We start from the raw sequence: 23,849 nt of genomic DNA on the forward strand, positions 1-23,849 counted from the left end.
CCAGGCAGCATAGGGGACAGGTTTGCAATTGCATCCGGTCCTCAGCAGGTACCAGACTTGCTAGGTTTGGCCTTCTGTATGAAATGAGTTTGACATCCCTGCAATAGCACACAGACAAGGGTCAAGGAGGACTGGGGCAAGAACTGTGTCTCAGAGAAACATATGGGAAAAAAGAAGGGAACAAGGGGAGCTCAATCATCACATAGCCTTTCACAGTTTTTCATGTTAAGTAAGAACCAGTGAATGTGACAAGAGACAGAGAAAACTGATAGTAATAATATGTATCAGGAACTCTAGGAATGAAACTTTCTAAAAGATCAAAAAATTCTCATAAAGATAACTAACTAAGGGTACAATCCTATGGATGTCTACTCAGAAGCAAGTCCTATTGTGTTCAGTGGGACTTACTCCCAAGAAAGTGGGGATAGGATTGCAACCTAAACTGTACAATAAAAGAAATCATAATTACATTTTAATAGAATTGAATTAACATAGTTCCACAATATCCACACACATTTCACTGCAGTCACCTTATCTTTGTGTTTAAGAACTATCCAGTCATGCAGTTCCTGCTTCAGTTCTTGTTCATATTTCCTTGCATCTGCCTTTTTAATTATTATGTTATTCTTGAAGCAGATGAACTTCTCAGGCTCGAGTTCCTTGAAATCACAAGTCATTCGAGGTAAAAAAAAAAAACCCTTCAGTTTCTTATCCATAAAGACAATAGTAATATACTATACAATAAAATACAAATAAGTGTATATATACGAACCTGTGCTCTGGGCCAACCTGGCCAAGAATTCAACATTGCATCATACAACTGGACACTCTCTCGTGGAGAAAAAGAAACGTCTGAAGGAATTCCGTATTTCTCAATCTATAGACACATTAAGGGAACTATATATTGGAGCAGCATTTTTAACAGATCACCACAAAGATATACTGCAGGATTACACTTACGTGATTAACTGTTAACGCAGCACATGGGTGATAGTGATCAATGAGAATGTCATCATCCTTCAAGGAGCAAACATACTTTTCTAAATCATTGTATCTCTCTCCATAGAGCACTGAAAAACCAAAGGGGATGTCACCATATATTTTTTAAAAGATTTAAGGGGTAAATACTATGTTTTAAATCACTCTTATACACACCTAATCTAACTCTATACGATTTCTTCTCTGCATTTTGCTTTTGCGGTTTCTTGGTAAACCTTGAGGCAGTGGAAGAAGAATTAACACCTGCATGATCGATTCTACTATCAGCCTGTTGCCAGTATCTTTTTACTGACTGTAACCATCTGAAGAACAAAACAAAATCTGCCATTAAATATAAAACAACACAGACACAAAAATCTATTGCCGCAATGGCCCAGACACCCATGCACAGTGGGACTGCTACAGGATGCGATTGTTCTCCCTTCCAGCTCTTGATATGTGTTCATTGCAGCACATCAGGCCATTACCAGAAATAGGACTGTTATCACTTCCCTCCCACATACTATTCCTGTCTGATAACGCTGGTCTACAAAATACAACTAAATTTTTGACACACAAGAAAAACTGTCCAATCCTAGCAGTATTTTTTTATGCTGAATTCAAATATGTTACTAGTTTTTCTCTATCAAACAGGAACTTTTAGTGTCACACAGGTTAAATCTGAAAAAATGTATATTTACATACATTTATAGCACATACTACCTAAAAAGTGACAGTTAATGGTTTTCTTCTGTATTTATCATCTGGAACATCCCTCTTAAGTGTCCAATGATAGTCAGCAAGCATGCCATAACAGCGGTTCCCAAACTGTGGGTTGGGACCCATTGGTGGATCGTGAAACTGACAAACTAATAGCTGACAAGGAAAATGTATTGAGCCCTATGGAAACTAAACAGAGCAGCACATGCATGCTTTCTTATGAATAGGTGACCGTGCCTTGGTCCACTTTGAAGGGCAGGTCTAGGGGAATGCACACCACCAGAATAGTCCCAATCCAATGGACGCAGACCCCAACAAACTCTTGAGAAGGAAGTCACTTCCCCTCCAAGCCCACAAGGAAAATGAAACAGAGCCACACATGTGCATTTACTAATGTGACTGTGACTTGGATCTTACTGAAGACCAGACGAACGGGAACACAATGCCACCAGAATGGTCCCGGGACAATAAACCTCTCATAAAGCTGGGTGGGTCCAATATAGTGTTGTTTTAAAAGTGGGCCCCGATGCGAAAAAGTTTGGGAATCGCTGCTAGTCAGTCAGTCAGGCACCTGCCAGTATATACAGTAATTTAAAAAAATTGGTGAAAAATTACATAACCAATTGTGACCAAAATAGACCAAATATTTCAATACATTTACTAAGAAAAAGCTTCATCACAGAAAAACTGTGGGTGATAGAAAAATTCTGATTGCATATTTGAATTCAGCACAAAAGGTTATGTTATAAACACCTTCATTGCTCCATGTGCCAAAAGTCACATTGACCAGTGTTATCAATTACTTCCTGAGCTCAAGAGTGGTCAACATTTTATTGTGCCCTGTGCTGATTTGCCTGAAAACTCTGTGTGTGTGTGTGTGTTTATAAGATAAAAACTGAGCTACTTTTGAAGAATTTGAAGAAGTTCAAAAACAATGAACTTCCAATTTTCTTCAGCATACACTGAAATGAGTGGAGATTACATTTGCAATAGATTTGAGGAATGGAAGATTCCTGCTTTACATGTCCTCACAAAAATATACAGAGATCAGTTTTTATTGTAGCACGTTGGATGCACAATTTGATTTTGAATGATATGCAGATGTACAATATACACATGAAAACATGTTTCAGGTCATGGTGTTGTTTTTTTAACATTTTGTGGGTCCTCTAATGCAGTCATTTCAAAAGCCATGCCAAGAAACACAAAACATTCTGTCAGAACTACTAGTCCTGAAAAGTAGTATTTTCTTATAGTTAAAAGTACTGTGTGAGGTAGAAGTGATTCCCCTGCCACCTCAGAAAGTAGGAGAGAGTTAACTAAACACCTGTATCCTCCTCTATCTAATTAGCACTCTCAACTGGCACTTCTCAAGTTGCCCAGCCATTCACCACCTCTTCTCTGCTTTCCCCCTCTCTCCCACTGTATAGTGTGTAATACACATGTGCCATCTGGGCCTTCTACTTTACATGTAAGGCCTCTGCCACAAGAGATTTGTCTGGGCACACACTCTCCCAGGATAACTCCTCCCCTCCTGGCTATTCCCCGATTCAGCTGTCTTCATGTCAGCAGATCAGTCCAAGTTGTTCCAATTCCCCCTTTCTTCCCAATACGGGAAGTCCCAATGCCATAGATCTGTAGGAATTTGTGTCCACCTTGTCAAGAGGTACATCACCCTTTGGAGATATCCCAGACAATTGTTCTAAACAGTCATGTGTTTCCTGGACATTATTGGCAGGGGCATTTGAAAATGGTTTTATTTTGTGATTTGAAAGGCAGAAAGTGGTGTTATGTGTTTTTAATCAAGTTCTCATTCCAAGTTCTCATTTTTATTAATTTTAAACATTTTAAAAGTATACTAGGTAGGTGATATAGTGGCAGCAGATGCAGCCACAATATTATTTCTAACTGGAAAAATAATTTATTTTAATTTCTGAAAATATCTTAAACACCAAAACATGGTGTTTTGTGTTTTCATTCATATATTTTAAATACAAAAAGGGCAGTGTGTATTTATGTGTTTTTAACAAAAAGAAAAAATAACCGCCTCTAGTTATTGGCAATTGTACCCCCTATGCTGTAGGGGGCTGTGCTTTCCCCTGGGGGCTGGGGATAAGAATAGGCCCTCAGTTTGGCTGTATTTGTCGTAAGAAGCGACTAAACAGCCACCGGGTAGATGGGACTCGTCAGCCTGGGAAGGCAGCTCATCTGAGAGAAGGAAAACTCTGATCCCAAACCTCCACTGCCTTGTGGCTACATCCAGTTAGGGAAGAGGCTTCAGGAGTCAACCTCGAGGCAAAATCCGGAGCCAGAGTCCCTAAGGCAGTTCATGGCTGAACACAGTCACGTTCTGGCAACTCCTGCGACGCCGCTGGAACCAACCGTATTGGCCTCTGCCTTTCCATTGGACCATTTCAGCGACGTGGAGAGGGGGGATTTGCTGCATGGGTAACAGCCTATCCTCCATATCTACTTTACCCAGGCTTCGCGCACTGGACACTCGGTTCCAGAACTTCAGAATGGTGTCACCATTCAGAGCGTGACACCATAGTCTTCCGAGACTGAAGGATGCCAACAAGAACCCCCTATGCATTGAACACAGAACAATTTTTGTGATTTTCGGGTATTAGGATAAATAAAAGTCACAAACGTTACTCAGTAAGATGTTCAGGATTACTAATAGTCGCAGATAGTGCTAAAAATGGACATCGAATCATAACAAGGAGGTGCTCCCAAACTTCTGCTCCAATTTCTCCACCTAGACAATGGACCTGTTTTTGAAAATGAGAGAATTACAGTGCTTAGTATTTAAATACCACATATGTACCCATTCTGCCTGAATTCCTCCAAATGCCACCTCTACACATTTGTGCAAGCCCTATAGATGAGAGAGAGAGCAGATATATCCCATTCCTCCTTCCTTTTATTTACCAAGAATGTGGCGTGCACTTGCTCTCTGTGTTGCTCATGTTTGAAATGAACAGGAACAGAGTATCCAGGGAACCCAGCATGCATTCACTGCAGCACTGGAAGGAGCTTTCCACTGCCATGACCTCATGAAGTGACAGGTTGGAAAGGGCAGCAGACAGACTGGCTGGGAGCTTGTCCATTCACCACCCCCACAAGGATGCCACTCCATGTGATTGTTTCAGGTCACTTTATGGCAAGGTTGCTTGAAGTATTCAGAGCACTTCACAGATACAGGTCGTGTCTTGTTATCCGCTAGGGTTCCATTCCAAAACCCCTAGTGGATTAAAAAAAGTGGAAAAATAGATTCAAAGATCCACTTCAGGTTTCTTGCCCTTCCATTACTCCTAATAAGGTTGTGCCTTGACATTCACAGGGGTTTGATTCTGGGACTCCCTGTTGATACCATAAAATGTGTTAAATAAAAGCAATTTTTAAAAAATTAAAAAGTGTGTCCCTTTACAATTGTGGTTTAAAAACAGCTTTTCTAACTGTTGTAGAGAGGCGGTCAGCAATTAGAAATGCAAAGGACCCCTTGTCTTTGCCTGGCTCAGCTGAAGAATGGTATGACCACTTGCATGACTGTCTCTACAACAGTAAGAAAAGCAGTTTTTTAAACTGCGATTTTAAAGAGATGCATTTTTCCCCTTCTCCAGGGATCAGCACATTCCTTCACATTTGCAGTGGCAATTTGTGTTGAGTTAAATCCGTGTATAAAAAAATCCATGTATAACAAGGTTACAGCCCAATCCTGAGCTGCCTGGAGCTGCGGGACCCGACGGCTCCACAGAGGGCTCTCACCGGATCCAGCACCTCCCGCGCTACTGCAGGAGGCTCCCCAGGAGAAGGGGATGTTTGTCCCCTTCCCCCAAGTAAGGGAAGCAGCCCCGCAATGGGGCTGCTCACTTTAGCAGCGACTGTTTGGTTGCCGCTAAAGTAAAGGCGCTCATGTAGGGCGAGCAGCCCTGCCCGAGCGCCTTGGATCCTGCGGAGCTCGGCTCCGTGAATCCGCCTCTCCCCCGCCCCCACACTCCCAGCCACGCCTCCCCCCTCCCCAGAACACTTCCCCCACACGCCCGGCCACACCCCCATCTCCTGTTCCGCAGCCCGGCGGTCATGGAGTTTGCCGAGCCGCGGAACCCAGGTGCCCGCCGCATGCCGGCTCAGCGCTGGCCTAGCTCCGGTGGGAGCCTGGTGGTAAGCCCTGCAAACGTGCCTTATGGCATGTTTGTGATGGTGGTCCGCGCCGGCACGGCGCGGACCACAGTATTGGGCTCTTAGACCTGTATTATCTTAGTAATCCTTACAACAGCGCAATAAGGCAGGCCAAGATTATCTCCATAATATAGACAAGAGAAATAAAGGCTGAGAAAAGAAAGATTTCAGTAAAGTGACCATTGCTGAAATCTATGCTGGACATCCTGATTCACAGTTCAAGGTATTAACCACTACTTAATTTATTCAGTTGCTATTATCTTTAAAAATGTTTAAACCCTGTGTAACTGTAGGAACTGCAACTAGTAAATGTGCAGTGCAAACCTATCTTGTGCTGGAACAGGCAGGCCAGGAGGCCTGTGCTGTGTCCAGCGCAAGAATGGGTCAGAATTGGCTCAGCTGGAGGCAAGGGGAAACTCTTCCCCTTACCTCATGATAAGCCACCACGGCCCCAATGGTTCTTCTCAGACCTGCGCCACCTCAGGAGGCGACGCAAGTCAGAGGAGAATGGAGTGGCTTGGAGCCACTCCACACTGCTTCGGGAACGGGGTTGGGATCTGGCATAACTGCCGGGTCCCAGTCTCCCACTCCCTGACCACTCACCCCCTGAAACACACTCTGCCCACCCTCCCACCCTGAAACGCCTCCTTTCTACCTCCTCCTCACCCTCCCCAGACCCCTGCATTGGCGGAGCTCGGCCGATGCAGTCTTCCCTCTTTGTGACAGCTGAACATAGCCTCTGTGGGCCGGTGTGTGTCCCTGAGCCGGCCCAGCCAACACACGAGGAGGTGCAAATGTGCTTTATGGCACATTTGCGATCCTCCTGGGCTGCCGCAAGGGACAGTATTGCACCCCCAAGTGCTTACTTTTGATTTGAATTCAAGGCGATAATGATGCTCTTAATTTTCAGTCAGATGGTGGGGGGAAAAGTAAAACTACTGCGGGTAACTCTGTTTTAATACTATCTTTTAATTTAATCAAAAAACAGCGCAATCCTAACTCGCACTGGAACAGGCAGGCCAGTGGGCCTGTGCTGTATCTAGCACAAGTTTGGGGCCAGAATCGGCGTAACCCAAGGCAAGGGGAAAACATTCCCCTCACCCCGTGTTGCACTGCTCTGGCCCAAATGGGTCTACTCCAAGCAGAACGGAGTGACCAGAGGCCGTTCTGCACCACCCAGGAATGGGGTCATAACTGCTGGATCCTGGCCCTGCCTCCCGCTTCCCGCCCGCCCCTGGGAATGTCCACCACCTACCCTCCCCCCACCCCAAAACGCCTCCGCCACCTCCTCCCCACCCTTCCAACCCCTGCATCAGCCAAGCTCAGCTGATGCAAACTTACCCCACTCCAGCACGGGGAGGCCAGAGCAACTCCTTGCACTGGCCTCCCCAACTCTAAAGTCAGCACAAACATGCCTTATGGCACGTTTGCAACACTCCTGGGTTGGCACAAGTGACTTGTGTCGGCCTAACCTGGGGGTTAGGATTGTGACCCAAGAAACAGAAGATGTAGAACAAGGCAAGGTGAAAATACAGGTGACCCCAGTATCCGCAGGGAATAGGATACCAGAAACCACAGATAGCAGCAAACCCGACTCAAACCATTACACTCATGACTCACTTCTCTTTGCCAACGCTTTACAGAAGTCTGCTTTTTCTTCTTTTCATTTTGGAACAGGAAGCAGGAAGCAAACAGCGAGAACCTAGACTCATATTGCTATAGGAGGTGATCGTGGGAATGCTAACAGGAAACTGGCAGCATAGGACTTCCTGTTAAGAGTTCTCACAATCACCTCCTGTAGCATCCTCTAGTACAGCGGTTCTCAACCTGGGGTACATGTACCTCCAGGGCTACTTGCCAGGACCTTTGGGGTACTTGGAAAGTAATTGAATAATGCTGGAAAAAGGCAAGTCTTCCTTAGAATTCCATGTGGGGCTGGCAAGACAGGAAGGAAGGCAGCTAGCTGGCTGAAAAAGCCCCACTGCTAGCTTTTGGTCATCAATTCATGTATATCAGATATGGCTCAGTGGAAAACCAGCACAAGAAAAGAGTTGAACCATAATGTGGAAAGTGATCAGTAACCAATAATTTCTCAGGATGCATCTAACGCTTTGGTGCAAATCAGTGAAAAGGCACAGTTTTAACTTCTTCAAATAGATAAAAATGAATTTTCATATATAGGAGATGAGGATTGTACCAAGCCCTAGTATGTAGTGTATGGGCGAGTATTATCCAATGGTAGCATAAAACCATCTTAACTCTTGTGGCATATACAAACAAAACATGCCGGATATATAAATAAGGATATTAAGCTGGTGGAGAGGGCTTTCTCTTCATGAAAAAAATAAATATCAAAGTAAGCAGGATGCAGTTCCAGATTTAAGACTGTATTTTAAGACTGTATCAGCTGAACTGAATTCAAAAAGCTATGTGCCTCAAAACAAACTCAGGGATCACACAGAGCTTTTATTGTGTATAAAATATTTGCTGTGTGTTTTTATAAAAATTATTTCATTGCTGTTTAATCCCACTACTAGGCCAATTATTTAAAGCTACAACATATTTGAAATAACGGCAACTATATTAATTACAAATATTTTGATATGAGGGGTACAATTTATGGAAATGGGCTGCCAAGGGGTACGCAAGTGAAAAAAGGTCGGGAACCACTGCTCTAGTAGTTTGAATTTAGGTTCTCTCTGTTTGCTTCCTGTTTCCTGCTCCAAAGCAAAATGAAGAAAAAGCAACTTTCTGCAAAGTGCTTGCAAAGAGAGGCAAATCATAATTGCAACAGGTGTATTTAAGAACTGCAGACAAGTGAAACCACAGATATGGGAACTGCGCTGGTTTCTTCCCTTCCCAGAATGAACCCTGAGTCTCCTCAGACTTATGTCAGCCAAAGAGCTACTGTAGCTCTCAGGAGACCTTTGAGGACCAGGTAGCCTATGGAAAAGTAAGTAAAAAATATCTTTGCTTACCTCTTCTGAGCTGCCTGATCCCCAGCTGGCCCATAGCATGCTGTGTGTGCTATGGCAGTAGTGCTATACACTCTGAACTGGCCCTGGATAGAACTGGCCTGTGAGTCATTGTTTACTCCCTTTGTTTCCTTTCTAAATTGGCTATTGTCATTTTACTCACCTCATCAAATATAACATATTTGATTTTTTTCACCCATTCTTGACGATGAGGGCACAACATCAAGATTTCCAAACACTGAGGCACTGTCACTAGTATCTGTAAAGAAACAGTTGTTATAATCATTTCAAAGCTGAAAAATTTGTTTCAGCGTAAAGCACATAACTTAGGCCTATCAAAAGCACTGCAGGAAGGACATCACTCATACAGTGCCAAAGACTTCATGCTGGCATTCTAGAATAGAATCTCCTAGGTCTACAAGTACAAGAAAATATGCCGAATGTAGAGGCCTGCCCAGGCCAGTGTTTGGGCATAATTAGCTAGGATGATGTAGTGGTTCAGGAATAAGACTCAAATGGGGAAGGTCCAGGTTCAAATCTCTTCTCAGTCATAAAGCTTCCTGTGTGACTCTGGACCAGTCATTATCTCTCAGATTCTTTTGTCCTCACAACAAGGACAAAAGGAGGGGAGGAACTTTTTACACCACATTTTTATACTACCAATCCTCCAAGGAGCTCAGGGTGGTATACATAGTTCCTCCCCTCCTTTTGTCCTCACAAAAGGAGGTAGGTGAGGCTGACAGATAGTGGCTGTATGTTTCTGCAAACTGATCTGGTATTTCCCTTTGTATTCTCCTCCATTCTCTGTGGAGAGGGTCATCAAGCAGATGAAAGAAGTTTCAGATTCACAGGCAAAGCTGCCCTGTAAGTCAGTGTCACTTTTAATGTTATTAACCCCCAACCCCCCTCCCTCCAGTTTACAGGGCTTACAATGACAGATCTCCCAATCTACCTCCAAAAGTTCATTTAAGACAATGCAAAAAGTGCAATACCATTATGCGCCACAGCCACTGGCACAAATGATCAGAATCTCCACACAACTGCTAACAGCTCACCCAGGCCTCATCAGTGCAGCGCAAGGTGGTAGTGATGGATCATGGGCAGCTCAGGAGAAGATTGGAGAAGGGAGTGGGGAAGGTAGTAGATCTCAGCAGCAAAAGCACATGCCAGGATCTTATGCTCCTTTCCCAACCCAGACTACCCCTGACTCTCCTCAGACTTATACCAGCAAAAGAGCTGCTGTACTTCCTAAGAGATCCACTGGTGGGTCTCTTAGGCCAGGTGAGCCAGATGGCCTAAGGCCAGGTGGCCTAAAGATAGGTAAGTGAAAAAATTATTTACTTACCTCTCCTTGGCTGTCTGGTCCAGCAGCATGGTTGCATTGAGAAGGATGGTAGAGGTCAGAATTGGGGCCAAAAATGCTAAAATTACTATCAATGATAATTTGCTGATAAGTCAGCTGTTGGACAAAAAATCATTTAAACTTGTCCCGCACTATTATATCAAAGACGTTTTACCTGGCAGTTCAAGGCATCGTGGCGATAATCTCTTGTAAATACTCCACACAATGCTAATCCATCAGGCAACTTTTTGGAGAAGCGATTAGTTATTACTCCTACCACTTGGTTCACAAGGGCCTATCATGAACACAAAAGACAATTATTAATGTTTCAAAATACATAAGATACTTGGAGCCCAATCTTACCCGCGCTTCACCATAGCATGCAGCTCTGCCCAACTAAACTCCACATAAATATTCTGGCCACCTATGGCTCTCCTCAAAACTATGCCAGCTATGGAGCTGGTGTCTGTGGAAAACCAGGGGTATTCTGGGGCAGGGTTACAGGGATAGAATTGGAGTGCCAACTGCCATCAGATTCATCCTCCATCACATGCCACTTGGTTCCTCCCACAAAGTGCTCCCCCCTCCCCACTCAAAGCCCAACCCTGCCGTCAACTTATCAGCACCAGCGGAGTGTCCAGCTGAGTCTGGAGCATCTGCCTGTTTCCATCAGTTGGGACTTTCATAGCCCAATCTTTTCCTTCCCTCCCCCCTCCCCCCACTGGTGCAGCCACACCAAAAATGGGCAAGCTGTATCCAGCAGGGACGTGGACTGGGAGGCTTTGGAGGTGAAAGGAGATTTAAATCCCATCCCATCTCTTTAAGCCTTCTGCTCTGCAATGGGTCTCCTCAGATCTGTGCTAGTGATTTTGCTAGCACAAGTTCAAGGACAGAAAGGGGGCTTCAGAAAAGGGGGGATAGGATCCAGCACATGCCACTGAATCCACCCCATTCTGCAACCTCCCTACCCCATTCCTCCCCCCTCTGCTCAGTTTTGCCTCCTCCCTGCCCTTGTTCCACTCTCCCCTTACTCCCTCCAACCTTCCTCGCTACCTTACCATTGTCAGTGGGCTAGAGCAGCCATTTCAACCACTATTCATGGCACATTTGTGTGCTGTGAGTGGTTCTCAGGTGTGCCAGAGGAATTTGGGGGAAGGTCATTTATTAGTAGGGCCAATGGGGGATGTGAGCCCCCCCACGGGCAGCATTACGTGCCTTGTCAATTGTCAAAAACCTGATGATGTGCCTTGACAATTTTATCTCCTTGTCAATGTGCCGTGAGATGAAAAAAGTTGAAAATCGCTGCACTAGAGCATGCAGGACGACTCTTGTCTTCCCGATAACACTCTGGCAGTATGCTACTTAGTGCATTACTGGAGCAGAGTATTTTTTGGTAGTTGCCCCCAGCAGAATGCATGTTCCACTGGCATCAAGGCCCAATAGGACTGGGCCATCAGACAGCATGCCCCTCTCTTAACCTTGCAGATTGAGCATATACGTGAAATCATATAAAACATTTTTATAGCAATGTGTCTAATCATCTACCAGAAACTTTTCTTATGGTTTCAACAATACCTTTGTGGGAGACACATATACAACAACTCCATCATTGCCCTTTCTTAGGACTTTCTCCATGCAGTAGTAGGAAGCATAGGTTTTTCCTGATGAAGTAGGAGCAACAATGACTGCAGATTCATTATTGTCTACTACATCTAGAAGTTCTCGCTGCAGATAGAAGACAGTATTGAAATCAAACTATGGTTAAAGACATAATGTCCAATATAGCATTCTCAACGTACTAGAAAACCTTTCCTTCTACCAGTGATGCTATACAATGATGCTTTCATGTAACCAATGCCTCAAGACAAGTCAGAATCAACCTGAGACTCTCTTATAAAATCCTGAGAGAGCATAGTATAGTAGTTTCAGCCAGGATGTTCAAAAAGGTCAATGTGCCCCCACACTCTTTAGTCTAAAATTTAAATTTCATTCCAACTTGTGTAGTATTTCTGTCCCATTCTAAATTGCTTCTTTATCAACATTTTGTTGTGCGTACGTTACAAGATTTAGCTTCAGCCTTCTGCTTTAAACATTAGCTAAGCAGAAAATGAAATAAGTTTCCCACATGACTGTATCAGGCAGATGGTAAGATAGTAAACAATATGTTAGAGAGAGAAGTCATGCTATAGGAACCCCCAAAATCTGTGGCTGAAGGCTTCTACAGGACTCATAGGCTCACTATTTGATATTCTGTAAATTTTTGGTTGGTCCCGCTAAAGGCATTGCCCTGATTTGGAAATAAGAGTGGAAACATCAAGAGATAATATGACATGTTGATTCTTAAGTAGATATCATATCATTATTATTATTATTAAGAAGATTTACTTAATACCTAGTATAAATAAAAAAATATTTATTCTAGCAGCAAATATTTATATTCTTCTTATTAAGAATATTTATATACTTAATACTTTAGTATACTTAATAAAATAAATATTTATTTATTTCAGCAGCAGAGGTGTTTAAAATACTTTTTACACAACATTACCTGCCATGTGTCTGGTATAAAATGGCGCACTCTAGGATCTGAATCACTCCTCTCATCTCTGAATAGATAATGTCCCATATACTGCAGCTGAAATCGAGCTGCTCCAGTTCCAACTGCATATTTAGCTATTTTTTCATTGTCAGATTCTACTCTCTACAAAGGAAAAAAAAATTAAATGATTGCAGTCCCTACAAGCTTCTGTGGGAACACACACAGCACGGCAGGCTCAACCCCTGTTCTATGTATGCTTGTTAGGACATCAGAAGAGAGCCCCTAGTTCATGGTGGTCCAACATGAGACCTGAGGCCTGCAAGCAGCCCACAAGACCATTTTGGTGGTCCCTAAAAGCCTGCCTCCTCCCACTTCAGAAGCTTTTTGGTCTCCATTCCATGCCATTCCAGCTTCTCCTTGGAGAAGCCAGAATGGTGTGGCAAGGAGTGAGACAAGAACCACAGAACCCACCTCTGCACCCACTCCTTGACTTCAGCAGGCTCAGAACGCAGAAATAACTGGCAATGACATCATTGTGTCACCACAAATTATTTCTGGGTTGGCACTGCCAGGAGTCATGCAAGGGTCATGCATCCCCATGGCTGTTGACAGTTGGACCACCCTGCCCTAGCTGTAAGTTTGGAGGGCTCTCATCAACACAGAAACAGAAATTTTGCAAATGAAATATGAGCAGCATCAACAGGACGAACAAAATAATTTTTGAAATGGAGCCTATAGCAGAACTCCCCTTTACTGGCATTTATACTCTGTATTCAGCCTGCTCACCTACGCCAGTTTCTTACTACGAGCTTTTCTAAGTAGGAGAAATATCATGACACAAATCAGCTCTTCACTGAGTTTCCAACTCCACGTGGAGCCACTTCAGTGATGAAGTTGTGTTAAGTGACCAGGTCAGATGGTAGATTGACAGAAAGCAACAGGTGCCACTTGCATCTGCCTGCTACCTCCAATAGCAGCCTGCCATCTGGTTGCCTCTGCTGACCTGGCCCAGGAGGCTCAGCAAAAGAAAACAAGGCAAAGGATTTTTTTGCCTTTGCTGAGGATTAGATGAGAAAGGCAGGAGGTAAGAGGTATGGTTGTGAGGCTGAACCATTGCCTTGCCTGAAAAAGTTATACAGGATCGGCTGCTGGGAGGGAGACATTCTGTGTGGAGGACTCAGTGGGCAAGAACAGATAACATTCTTGAGAAGCTTGGTTTGCAGCTGCCTGCAAGAGCTTGGAAACTGCAAGAGTCAGCAGCCAGGATGACAACTGCACTATGAAGGGAAACATCTGGAGAAATTGAGGTTCTATGATATGGTCTTATGGAATAATACTTATAAAATCCTCATTGAAAAATAGGTTTATGTTCAGCCTGCCTGTGTAAACCACTTTGAGTCAATTAGGAAAGGTGCTATATAGATATCATAACTAATAAATAAATAAAAGTGTGTGAAGGAAGAAGCTTTCTCCTTCTAGGCCACAGCTTCCCTCCCCTCTTCATATATCTTCGTCTCATCAGGCACTGCCATTTTAAAATGAGGAAAAGGTCAAGGAGAAGGCGCAGCAGCCAAGCCATGACAAAAGAAGGAAAAATAGGAAGCATGCATATGGGGTTTGCAATTAGTCACTGATTGTGGCAACTCACTGCATCTGGTGTAGAGGGAGGGGTCTTGGACCTGCACACTATATCAAAACTGCCCAATTCTATATCAGTCTACAGTCACAAAGTAACAAAACAGTTTCCCAAAAATGAAGCAACAGTATTTTCTTTGTAGACCTGCGAACTGCAGGTCTCTTCTCTGTTTAATGTCGACTTCACCAACCTCTGCTTTTTACACATTTTCAGAATGACCTTTACACAGTAGCTGTGCCTTAAATACATTTTCAAAGGGTGCAATCCTAACCCACTTTCCAGCACTGGCACAGCGGTGCCAATGGGACATGTGCTGCATCCTGCAGTTGGGTGTCACTCACGGAGGCCTCCTCAAAGTGAGGGAATGTTTGTTCCCTTACCTCAGAGCTGCATTGCCCTTATGTCAGTGCTGGAAAGTGGGTTAGGATTGCAGCCTAAGTTACTTACATTTCCATTTTCACAACACTATATTGTGAAATATATATATGAACTTTTCACATGAACCAGTAGGAATGTATAGTTCCAACAGACTGTAGGATTATAATTTCATGACATTTACCTGGCTATTCAAAGATACTGCCAACTTCTCAAATCCAAAGCACTGTAGACATCTAGTCAATGCTCTTAAATGTGGCTTCTCTAACTGATCTTGGTATTTTCCCCACAGTATATGAATCCTTCTCATCACCTGGACAGCTATGTCTAAATCTTTAGGCCTTTCACCTTGGAAAAGAAATGGAAGAATTTTACAAATATTTTCCATTAGATCTTGTTTTGACCAACCATTGATTAATTTGGTGGATAAGGTTCGTGCAGTCGAACATCTCTGAGCAGAAAGGCCTTAAGGTTCTCAAATGTACGTTGTGAAACCCAGGGGTGTCACAATGCACTCAGCGGGGTATCATGGGACCCCAAACTGCCCAGCAGTGTGACTGCCTAGTGGTGTGAGCCTTTCAGCAGCAGGAAGCTTAGAACAGCAGGCAGAGCTGCAACACATGAAAACTGTGTACTGAGAAAAGCCCTCCAGTCCCCGACTTCTTGCCACCATTCAGAGGCTCACATTTTGTCTCCAAACCTGGAAGTCAGTGGAAGTGACATCATGTGATGCATTTCATGTCATTGTCACTTCTGGGTTCTGAAGATATTGCAGTAGTGGTAAGTTTCAGAACTGCTGCCTTAAGGCACAACGTAGGGCCGGCCCATCCATGAGGCCAATTGGGGCAGTTGATGAATGGGGCGTACTCATCTCCATCTACCTATATGTCCCTACTGCTCCTCATTCTTTCCCCACTTCCTCGATTGGAAAAGGAAGAGGGGACAGAGCAGAAAACAACAATGAAGAGAAGAGCGGTGGGTCAGAGCATCTTAACCTCCTTCACACTTTCTCTGACTGCTTCATCCCCTCTTCCTTTTCTAATCCAGGGAGTGGGAGGAGCAGAGATCTTTGACAATGCCACTATAATAAAGATTTATTCAGAAATCATTCAGATCTGACAAACTGAAATAGAACATATTGTCTGCTCTTATCATTAAAGAGAGCTCTGGTCCCTGTTCAAACCATAAATTTTTCTTTTTTCACGTGCCCCCAGAAAATGTTGGATGGAATCAATATGATGCTCAGCTATCAAGGCCATAACCACAGACTTCAAATGAAATCATAAACTGTACCTTGACTTCTGCAGTGCTCCTTCCACACTTCAAAGCAGATATTAAGTCCAGCTACTTCTGCACAAAATTTCACTGAACGACTTTGGCATGACTTCAGGAACTTATCCAATCTATTTATTCCTGATTTAAAGTTTGCTTTAATTTCCTTTTCTATTGTCTTTTCTAAGACACACCACTGTTCCTCTTCTCTCTTTTCTTCTTTAGCTTCCAGTCGCTTTTGATTTTCCTCTGCAATTATTTCTGCTTTACTTTTCTATTAAAAATGAATATAAAACACAGAGAGATATATACACTATGTATCCCCAGTGAATAGTGATGAGTGCAAATTGTCTAAAGAACAAAATAGCATATCACAAGCTTTTCTACATTTCCCTAACAGTTCAATCCCATGGTGGCTGAGCACCAGTGCTGTAAGCGCAGCACCGGTGTTAGGGTGTCGCAAATGTGCCATAAGTCATGCAGGCATAAGGTAGGCAGGCATAAGCAGTGCTGGTAGGAAGCCCTGTGACACCCTTTCAATGCTGCTGTGGGAGCCCTGGGTGCCACCAGATAAGATACCTGATAAGATACCTGGGTGCCTCAGGTAAGCAGCAAGAAGCTGTGGGGAGAGCAGGGGGCATTTCTGGGTGGGTGGGTGGAACGGGGTGGGACCAGCCTGGGAGGGGGATAGGTGTGACAACCAGCCAGAAGTTAGCTGGGTCATAAACTCATTAGCCCCCACAAAGCCCCAGCCTGGCTTCTGTTTGCTTTTCTCCAAATTGCTCACTTAACACAAGAATTGCTCAGACAATTCAAGCCAATTTAGAACACCCAAGCATAGTTCCCCTCCCAGCCTGGGGTGCAGCTCCAGCTTTCCCTCTGGAGTAAGCAACTGGCTTAACAGGGCATCCTGGGAGTCAACCAGATTCAGGTGTAGCCAGATCCCCTGTATTCTCAATGAAAACCACAGCTGTAAATAAAATTTATTTCTAGAATTAACAGAAATAAAGAGACAGGCACTTCAACTTCATTGAGATACAGAGCATAAATATTACACAAAAAATTAAAAATAATAAAAAGATAACTCCTAGCACTAACTCTATCACTCATCGAAGTTCAATGTACATCTGTGGATCTCAAAACATTAGCCAATGCCACCACGGTCCACATTGCCCATGCTGGAATGCAATGACCAGAGCTTGGGTCCACAGACCAAGATAAAAGCTAAGATAAAAAGACTCCCCAAAAAGGTGACACTTGATACCAACCCACCAGCCAATCAGAAGTCAAACTCGCGAACTTTCCAGAATACTCATTGCTATAGGGCAATTCACTCATGGTGGTATCCCCTCTCCCTTCCTGAAACACACAGCTGTGGTGTATCATGCAATCAAGGTGTCCTTGAGCCAATTAACAAACATCCATGAGGCTTGCTAACTTGGAGACAGGTACTGCTGCTTGCACTATCTTCCAGAGACAAGTCTTCTGTGGTATGCTTTATTGAGGGACTTTCTCATACTCTACCTGCCCTCAGCTTGTCTCCAACATGGCTTCAGAAAGAAGCTTACAATTGCTTTTACCCATTTAGCCATTTCTGTCACAGTAGGGCTAGTGGGAGCCTCCTTCACAGAATCCTACCCCCTCTGTCAGGCTTAGAAGCCTGACATGGAACTTCTCAAGTCTGCACCAGCAAAATAGCTGGTATAGACTCTAGTAGCTCCATTGAACACACTGGGGCATTACTCAGGGTAAGGGGACGAATTACCCTGTAAGTAAGTAAGTATCCCCTTACTTCAAGGATACCTTCAGCCTGCTCAGAACCAGCACAGGATCCAACAGTATATCGCCACTGCTCCTGTGCTGGATAGAATTGGGTCATAAGTTTCAATAAAAGGCAACTGGGCTCATGATATCAATTGCACAGTATTTTTTTTTAATATGCTGCACAAATATTTGTATTGAAACAGTGGGCGGCAATCCAGTGTCACAAAAAAGTAGGTTTGCCATTGGTTTCACTGAATGTGAACTATGTCCTTACAATCCAAGCCACAGAGGGGAAAGCAGCCAGTACCCCACAGTTTCTTCCTTTTGGAGCACACACTTGCAGTTACTCAAGGAACAATATGGGACACAGATGAAACTTTTAAAGGGCTGTTAAAATCAATATGTGAAATCCAGGCTCCATAATGCCAGGTTACAATGCAGTAGTGGCTGTACCATCCTCAAAATTGAAGAGAAAAATTCAGCAGGGAAGAATTCTGAAAGCATCCCTATAAAATAACTTACACTTACATGTGATTTTTTTGGCTTGTTGAAAGCAGCGTTAGTACATGCCTTTACATCTTCCTCATTCACAATCATCTGTGTCATGTTGCCTTCCAATGATCTTCCATAAAGTTGAAAATAAGTTTGGTATTTTTGAAGCTGTTTTCTGTATCCTGGGTCATTTGATTTTGCTACAAAAAATGGACACAGAATTCTTTTATCCTAAGGCAGTGGTTTTCAAACTGGGGTGTCATGACTACCCAGCCTGAGGGCCCTAGCCTCTGCCCCCTTAATGGGCAGGGGCAGCGAGGAGGGAGGGAGAAGGCAGCAAAACAATCCCCAAGATTGCATCACTAAGGGGGCTGTAGGGGCTTGGCTGGACTTACCAGAGCCTCCTGCAGCCTCCCAGGGGTGCAGGGAGCCCTGCACGACCATCTGCAGGGCTCCCCAGCCTTCTAAAAGTGAAAGCAGAGTGATCGGACTCTACTTCCGGTTTTGCAGAGGTGCGTGATGGCTCTGCTTTCACTTTTGAAGACCTGGAGAGCCATGCAGACGCTCGCACAAGGCTCCCCGCACCCCCGGAAGGCTGCAGGAGGCTCTGGTAAGTCCAGCCAAGCCCCTGCAGCCCCATTAGCAATGCAATCCTGGGGATTGCGTCACTTCCTATCTCCCGGCCCACAAGGACTTACAGGCTATCAAACTCTCTATGCGAGCTTGTTATGAGCTAAGTTGCTATGATTTTAGAATCATCTCTGGTACACATTTAGCTGGTTTTTTAAAAAGTAAATCATTAAAATCATAACAGATCTTATTCTCTTGGATAGCAACAGATGCTTATTTAACAAGCAGGTCCATATTTACCATCAAAGCTCTGTTTTGTTCTGTCGTAGTCATCACTGAGAGGTTTGCCTGAATGCCAGTGCCTCAGTTCATCAAACTGTCTATGTCTTGAAAGTGATGTCACCTCAGAATCGTTGCTGTAACACAGACACAATGTTAGGTTGGAAAAGAAGGTTTTCAACATACAGCATACTTAAATATTACAAATTAGATATTCACAGTCCAATCTTATCCCCTATACCTGAGCTGATCAATTTCTCAATTGAATTGCCCCAGTCTGTCAGCATAATGCAAAGTGCTAGCATTAAAGCTCTATGGTTTGGGACTTTGTTTCATAAAAGACAACAGCTCCCATATCTACTTGTTGGCATACTAAGATCTTCTTCAGAGGTCCTCTTCCAGGTGCCTCCACCCTCTGAGGTACAGCAGGTGGTAATAAGAGAAATGGCATTTTCCATTGGGGCACCCCATTTTTGGAACTCTTCCCAGCAGTGGCATAGTTGAGGCCCCACGAGGTATTCGGCATTATCACGTGGCCCTGGGTGGCACTCTGCAGTTCCCTATGGGCGGCAGCAGCAGCAGCAGCACGGTAATCCACCTAGCCTCATTGTTCCATTCAGTTTCACCGCCTTAACTTTAACTGCCTTCATATGCTGCAATGCCACCCTCCTGGCTATATGCTCCTGTTCTGCATGCCCTGGGCAAATACAACTTGCAATTGGCTCTCTGAGTTTGCCTGGCCCATGCACCTCTGCTTGATGGGGGCCACAGCAGTATTGCCACCCCCAAAACATCAGGATGGTTAAGCCTGGATCCAACTGCTGGAGAGCTCCTTGCAGCTCCTCAAAAACTCATCCAGCGGCAGCCCCCACTGCTGCTACTATCACAGAGCATGTTGGAGCACAGGTCAGCTTGCCCACCAAATGGCTTCCTGCCGAGGACGCACTCAGCAAGCTGATATCCATTCCAATGCCCTCTATGATGGTAGTGGTTGTGGCCAGGCTCAGAGGCCTCAGGGCTTGAGCGATGATGCTCACCCCTTGCAGTCTCTGAATTCGAGCCTGGCTGGTGACCACAGCCTGCAGCCACCACTATCACTGAAGAGCTTGTTGGAGCAGAGATCAGTTTGCAACTGGCTTCCTCAAGAGGTGCTTGCTGCCTGCGCCCTCTGATTCTGTGTCTGGCTGCAGCTGCTACCATCGCAGAGCGCACTGGAGCAGAGATAAGCTCACCGGCTGTGTGGCTTCCTCATGAAGAAGCCACTTAGCAAGTCCACTCCAGCACACTCTGTGATGCTAGCGGCTGCAGCTGGGCTCTGAGTTGGAGGGCACGAGTAGCATCTGCTCAGAAGAAGTGGAAGGAAGCTCACTCCAATTTCCAAACACAGTCAGAAGTGGAGGAGGAGAGCACAGAGCTCTCTTGCTTCAGCTGCACCTCCAGCGAGGCTGCCTGGGAGAAGAGCACCTTCAAGGCAGGCAGCAAAAGATAGAACTTGAATAAGACTTCTCAACAGGTATATAGGCAGCACTGGAATTTACTCAAACACTTTTTATTATAACTGGCTTAACAAGCTGCTGCATTAATAGGCAAGTTGGACTGGTTTCATCTCCCTCATCTCATTTTTGGAGCTCGTCTGGAGCAACATGCCTTTTAAAGAGAGAAGCATTTCCATAGGTTTTGCTTGTATGCCAATTAGGAAAAGGAAAGTTCTCATTGGTTTTGCTTGCACACATTCACAGTCTTTCCAGGAACACAGACCTCTAGCAGCTTGTGCAGGGGGTTAGAATTTTATACTTCTCCATCGCAGAAAAAACATGAAAAGACATTGACCAAGTGGAGCACAACAGAGAAAAATAAAAATGCAAAGAATGTGGTCACAGCAAAGATGTCAGTTTAAAAAGTTATACATATTGTGATTTTTATTATTTTCTTAATTAATTAATTTTGTCATATGGGGAGCTACACCACTGCTCCCCATCCTGACATTTGGTCTGTTGTCTTTTATTAGGCATAGCCTTTTTTTTATTTTAATTCTCCAAGGCCTTCTAAAGGTTTCTAATGTTTTAGCTATCTCTTTTAATTGCTGTACATATTTTAGAATTGAAATTATTTTCTGTTTTTAATCTGAAGCCACATTAGATTTTTTTTTTTTTTTGAAAGACAATACAGGTTGAGCCTCATTATTCTCATGGGTTCCATTCCAAGCACTCACATGGATGGCAAAAAAGTACTATAGGAAATCAATTTAAAAAACAAAGTTTCTTTGCTCCAGTGATTTATAAACAGCCTTGCTGACCTTTGTGATGTAAGATAAGAGTCATTAAGAAGACAATCCATCAATCAGTCCTCCTCCAAGCGCTTAGAAAGGCGCTTCACTCAGTCCCTCCCTTTACTAATGCAAAGTGATCACCTTTCTTTCAGGCGCTCAGGGGGAAGGGCGGTCAATCCGCTGGAGAGGGAGTAGGATTGATGGATTGTCAGCCAGCTGCCCCCCCCCCATTAAGGAGGCTATTGTTAAAGGCTCAGTTTTTAAAACTGCTCAGTTTTTTAAACTGATTTTAAAGGGATGCATTTTTCCCCTTCTCCAGGGATCAGCAATTCCTTCTCATTTGCAGGGGCCATTCGTGTTGAGTCAAATCCGTGTATAAAAAATCTGTGTATAAATAGGCTGGACCTGTATATACATTGAAGTCAAATCTAATAATAATAATAATAATCTTTATTTTTACCCCGCCTTTCTCCCCGAAGGGACTCAAGGCGGCTTACAACAGGTTAAAACAGATTTAAAACATAATTTAAAACAAATAAAAAACATATTAACACATATCATAAAAACAGCAGTCAGATAAAAAATAGTCAGGTAAAAAGAGCATAGAACAGCAGCAAATCATAAAAGAATCAGGCCTGTAAAAAATATTAAAAGATGTTAAAAAGATGTTAAAAAGCCCAAGAACTCAGAAGGCTTGTTTAAACAGAAGGGTCTTCAGGCCTCACCGAAAAGTCTCAAGAGAGGGAGCTATTCTTAAGTTAAGGGGAAGGGAATTCCATAGCGTTGGAATATCTACAGTGATACGAGATATTTAATATCGTATTTAATATTTAATATCGTATTTAATAACTACTCAGGTACACCCCACTCTGATAGGCAGAATGTTATAGTTAGATTTTGACAATGTCTGAGAGAAAGAAAAATAACGGAGACTATCAGTCTAGCTACCAGTACCAGAGATAGCAGAATTCATATCAAAATGTACATACCTGCTTAAGAAAGGTAGATCTTTCAAAATGGTTCCGACATATTTCTCCACTATATCAGATTTCACTGCAATGAGCCCAATACTGGGAACATCTGCACATTCTTGATAATTATGAATTTAGAAATGTGATATTAATCACCGGAAGAATAAGCATGTACTTTTTATTACAGTTCATATAAACATACATTTCAGTGTAACAAGGAATACAAAGTTATATAAAATATTACATAGCATCATGTTTCTGCATATGCTGCAAGCACTGTTAAATTCTAAATTGCAGTACTGTCAATTTAAAGGTAAACGTATAGGCCATTAAGCAAGATGTGCACAGTAAGCAGTAAAAATAACATGAGTACCGTTCCTAAGGTATATATAACACCAGTGCTTTCTTGTCCTAAACAGTGGCAGTCCTGGGGGGGGGGAGGGTCAGGGAAGACAAAAGCCTGTGAGCCCTGTGCATGTGGCTCCACTGAGCCTGCCACTGCCACCTCTGCACACCCTCCAGAGCCATTTCACGAGCTAGGAAAGCCCTGTGCTACATCCACAAGTGCTCTGAAAGCCGTATGAGGCCTCTGGAGTGCTGTTAAACACTACTTCTGGTTTTTGTCAGAAGTACTATTTAAGGTTGCTTCAGAGGCCTCAGAAGACTTTCAGAGAACCTGGGGACATTGTGTAAGGCTCCACACGGGTGGTACGTCGCCTATCAGGGTAGGGAGGATGGCATGTTGTGGGGTAGGGCAGCATGTTGTGCTCCTGTGCCCTGGGGCTGCACAGGGGCCAGGTTTGTAACTGATCCTAAATGAGGTTCTCTCACCCACCCCCTCTGCCTAACCCAAACAGGATTCACCACATCACTACTAATAGTAACTTGAGACAGCTTGAGAAACTTGAGTAAAAAGAACATAAAAAGATTAATGCTTTTGAGTTCAATAAAATGATAAGAAAATGCTGTGGGATCTTCTCATTCGCGGAAATCAATGATATTAACCCCCTGCCAAATATATTCACAATTCAGAATCTGCTTATACCTTTAATTGAGGTTAGCTGTTCTTGAAGGAATAATGTTGATGTTTTTCGCACAGGAAAAGCATCTCCAAAACCAGACAGGCCAGTTAATGTGGTTGCAGTATTCCACAGATGCTGATAATCACTCTCAATTTCTTTTCCCAGGTCTAACTTCAAGCCTGTTCATGGAAGAAATAATATTTTACAATGAAAGTACAGATAGACCTTACTTACAACAGGGTTTCCATTCCTGAAGTAACACATATCTCCACCTTTCTTTCTCCTAGGTAATTTGTTGGGAGGTCGGTCTCAAATGAAGGATCTGAGACCCCAGAAGGACTGGGAGGTTGAGCATAGGAACCACAGGTTCCAGCTAGCAAGAACCATTCTAATCCCATAGACCTCCATCCTTTCAGTGAGGGCCTTTTGGAGTGCCCACTGAGTAGGAAGGGCACCTGACATT

General features: G+C 43.7%; 1 protein-coding gene across 6 annotated transcripts in view; it reads right to left on the reverse strand.

Moving 5' to 3' along the window:
- The window catches only part of LOC136655307 (probable ATP-dependent RNA helicase DDX60), a 60,806-nt gene that overhangs the window by 20,592 nt on the left and 16,365 nt on the right, over nucleotides 1–23,849 (reverse strand). For 4 of the 6 annotated variants that reach the window (XM_066631633.1, XM_066631634.1, XM_066631637.1 and 1 more), the window contains exons 10-24: nucleotides 23,410–23,565; nucleotides 22,383–22,482; nucleotides 19,146–19,261; nucleotides 18,312–18,475; nucleotides 16,041–16,293; nucleotides 14,932–15,095; nucleotides 12,746–12,898; nucleotides 11,773–11,922; nucleotides 10,373–10,492; nucleotides 9,019–9,114; nucleotides 4,354–4,469; nucleotides 1,156–1,301; nucleotides 961–1,070; nucleotides 773–877; nucleotides 531–659 (exon numbers count right to left, since the gene is read on the reverse strand). In XM_066631633.1, coding sequence (XP_066487730.1) covers nucleotides 531–659; nucleotides 773–877; nucleotides 961–1,070; nucleotides 1,156–1,301; nucleotides 4,354–4,469; nucleotides 9,019–9,114; nucleotides 10,373–10,492; nucleotides 11,773–11,922; nucleotides 12,746–12,898; nucleotides 14,932–15,095; nucleotides 16,041–16,293; nucleotides 18,312–18,475; nucleotides 19,146–19,261; nucleotides 22,383–22,482; nucleotides 23,410–23,565 — 2,078 coding nt within the window. The remainder of the gene's footprint in view (nucleotides 1–530; nucleotides 660–772; nucleotides 878–960; nucleotides 1,071–1,155; nucleotides 1,302–4,353; nucleotides 4,470–9,018; nucleotides 9,115–10,372; nucleotides 10,493–11,772; nucleotides 11,923–12,745; nucleotides 12,899–14,931; nucleotides 15,096–16,040; nucleotides 16,294–18,311; nucleotides 18,476–19,145; nucleotides 19,262–22,382; nucleotides 22,483–23,409; nucleotides 23,566–23,849) is intronic. The other 2 variants (XM_066631635.1, XM_066631636.1) reach the window with 2 other exon arrangements.

This window comes from Tiliqua scincoides, chromosome 6 (genome assembly GCF_035046505.1).
Source record: "Tiliqua scincoides isolate rTilSci1 chromosome 6, rTilSci1.hap2, whole genome shotgun sequence".
NCBI lineage: Eukaryota > Metazoa > Chordata > Lepidosauria > Squamata > Scincidae > Tiliqua > Tiliqua scincoides.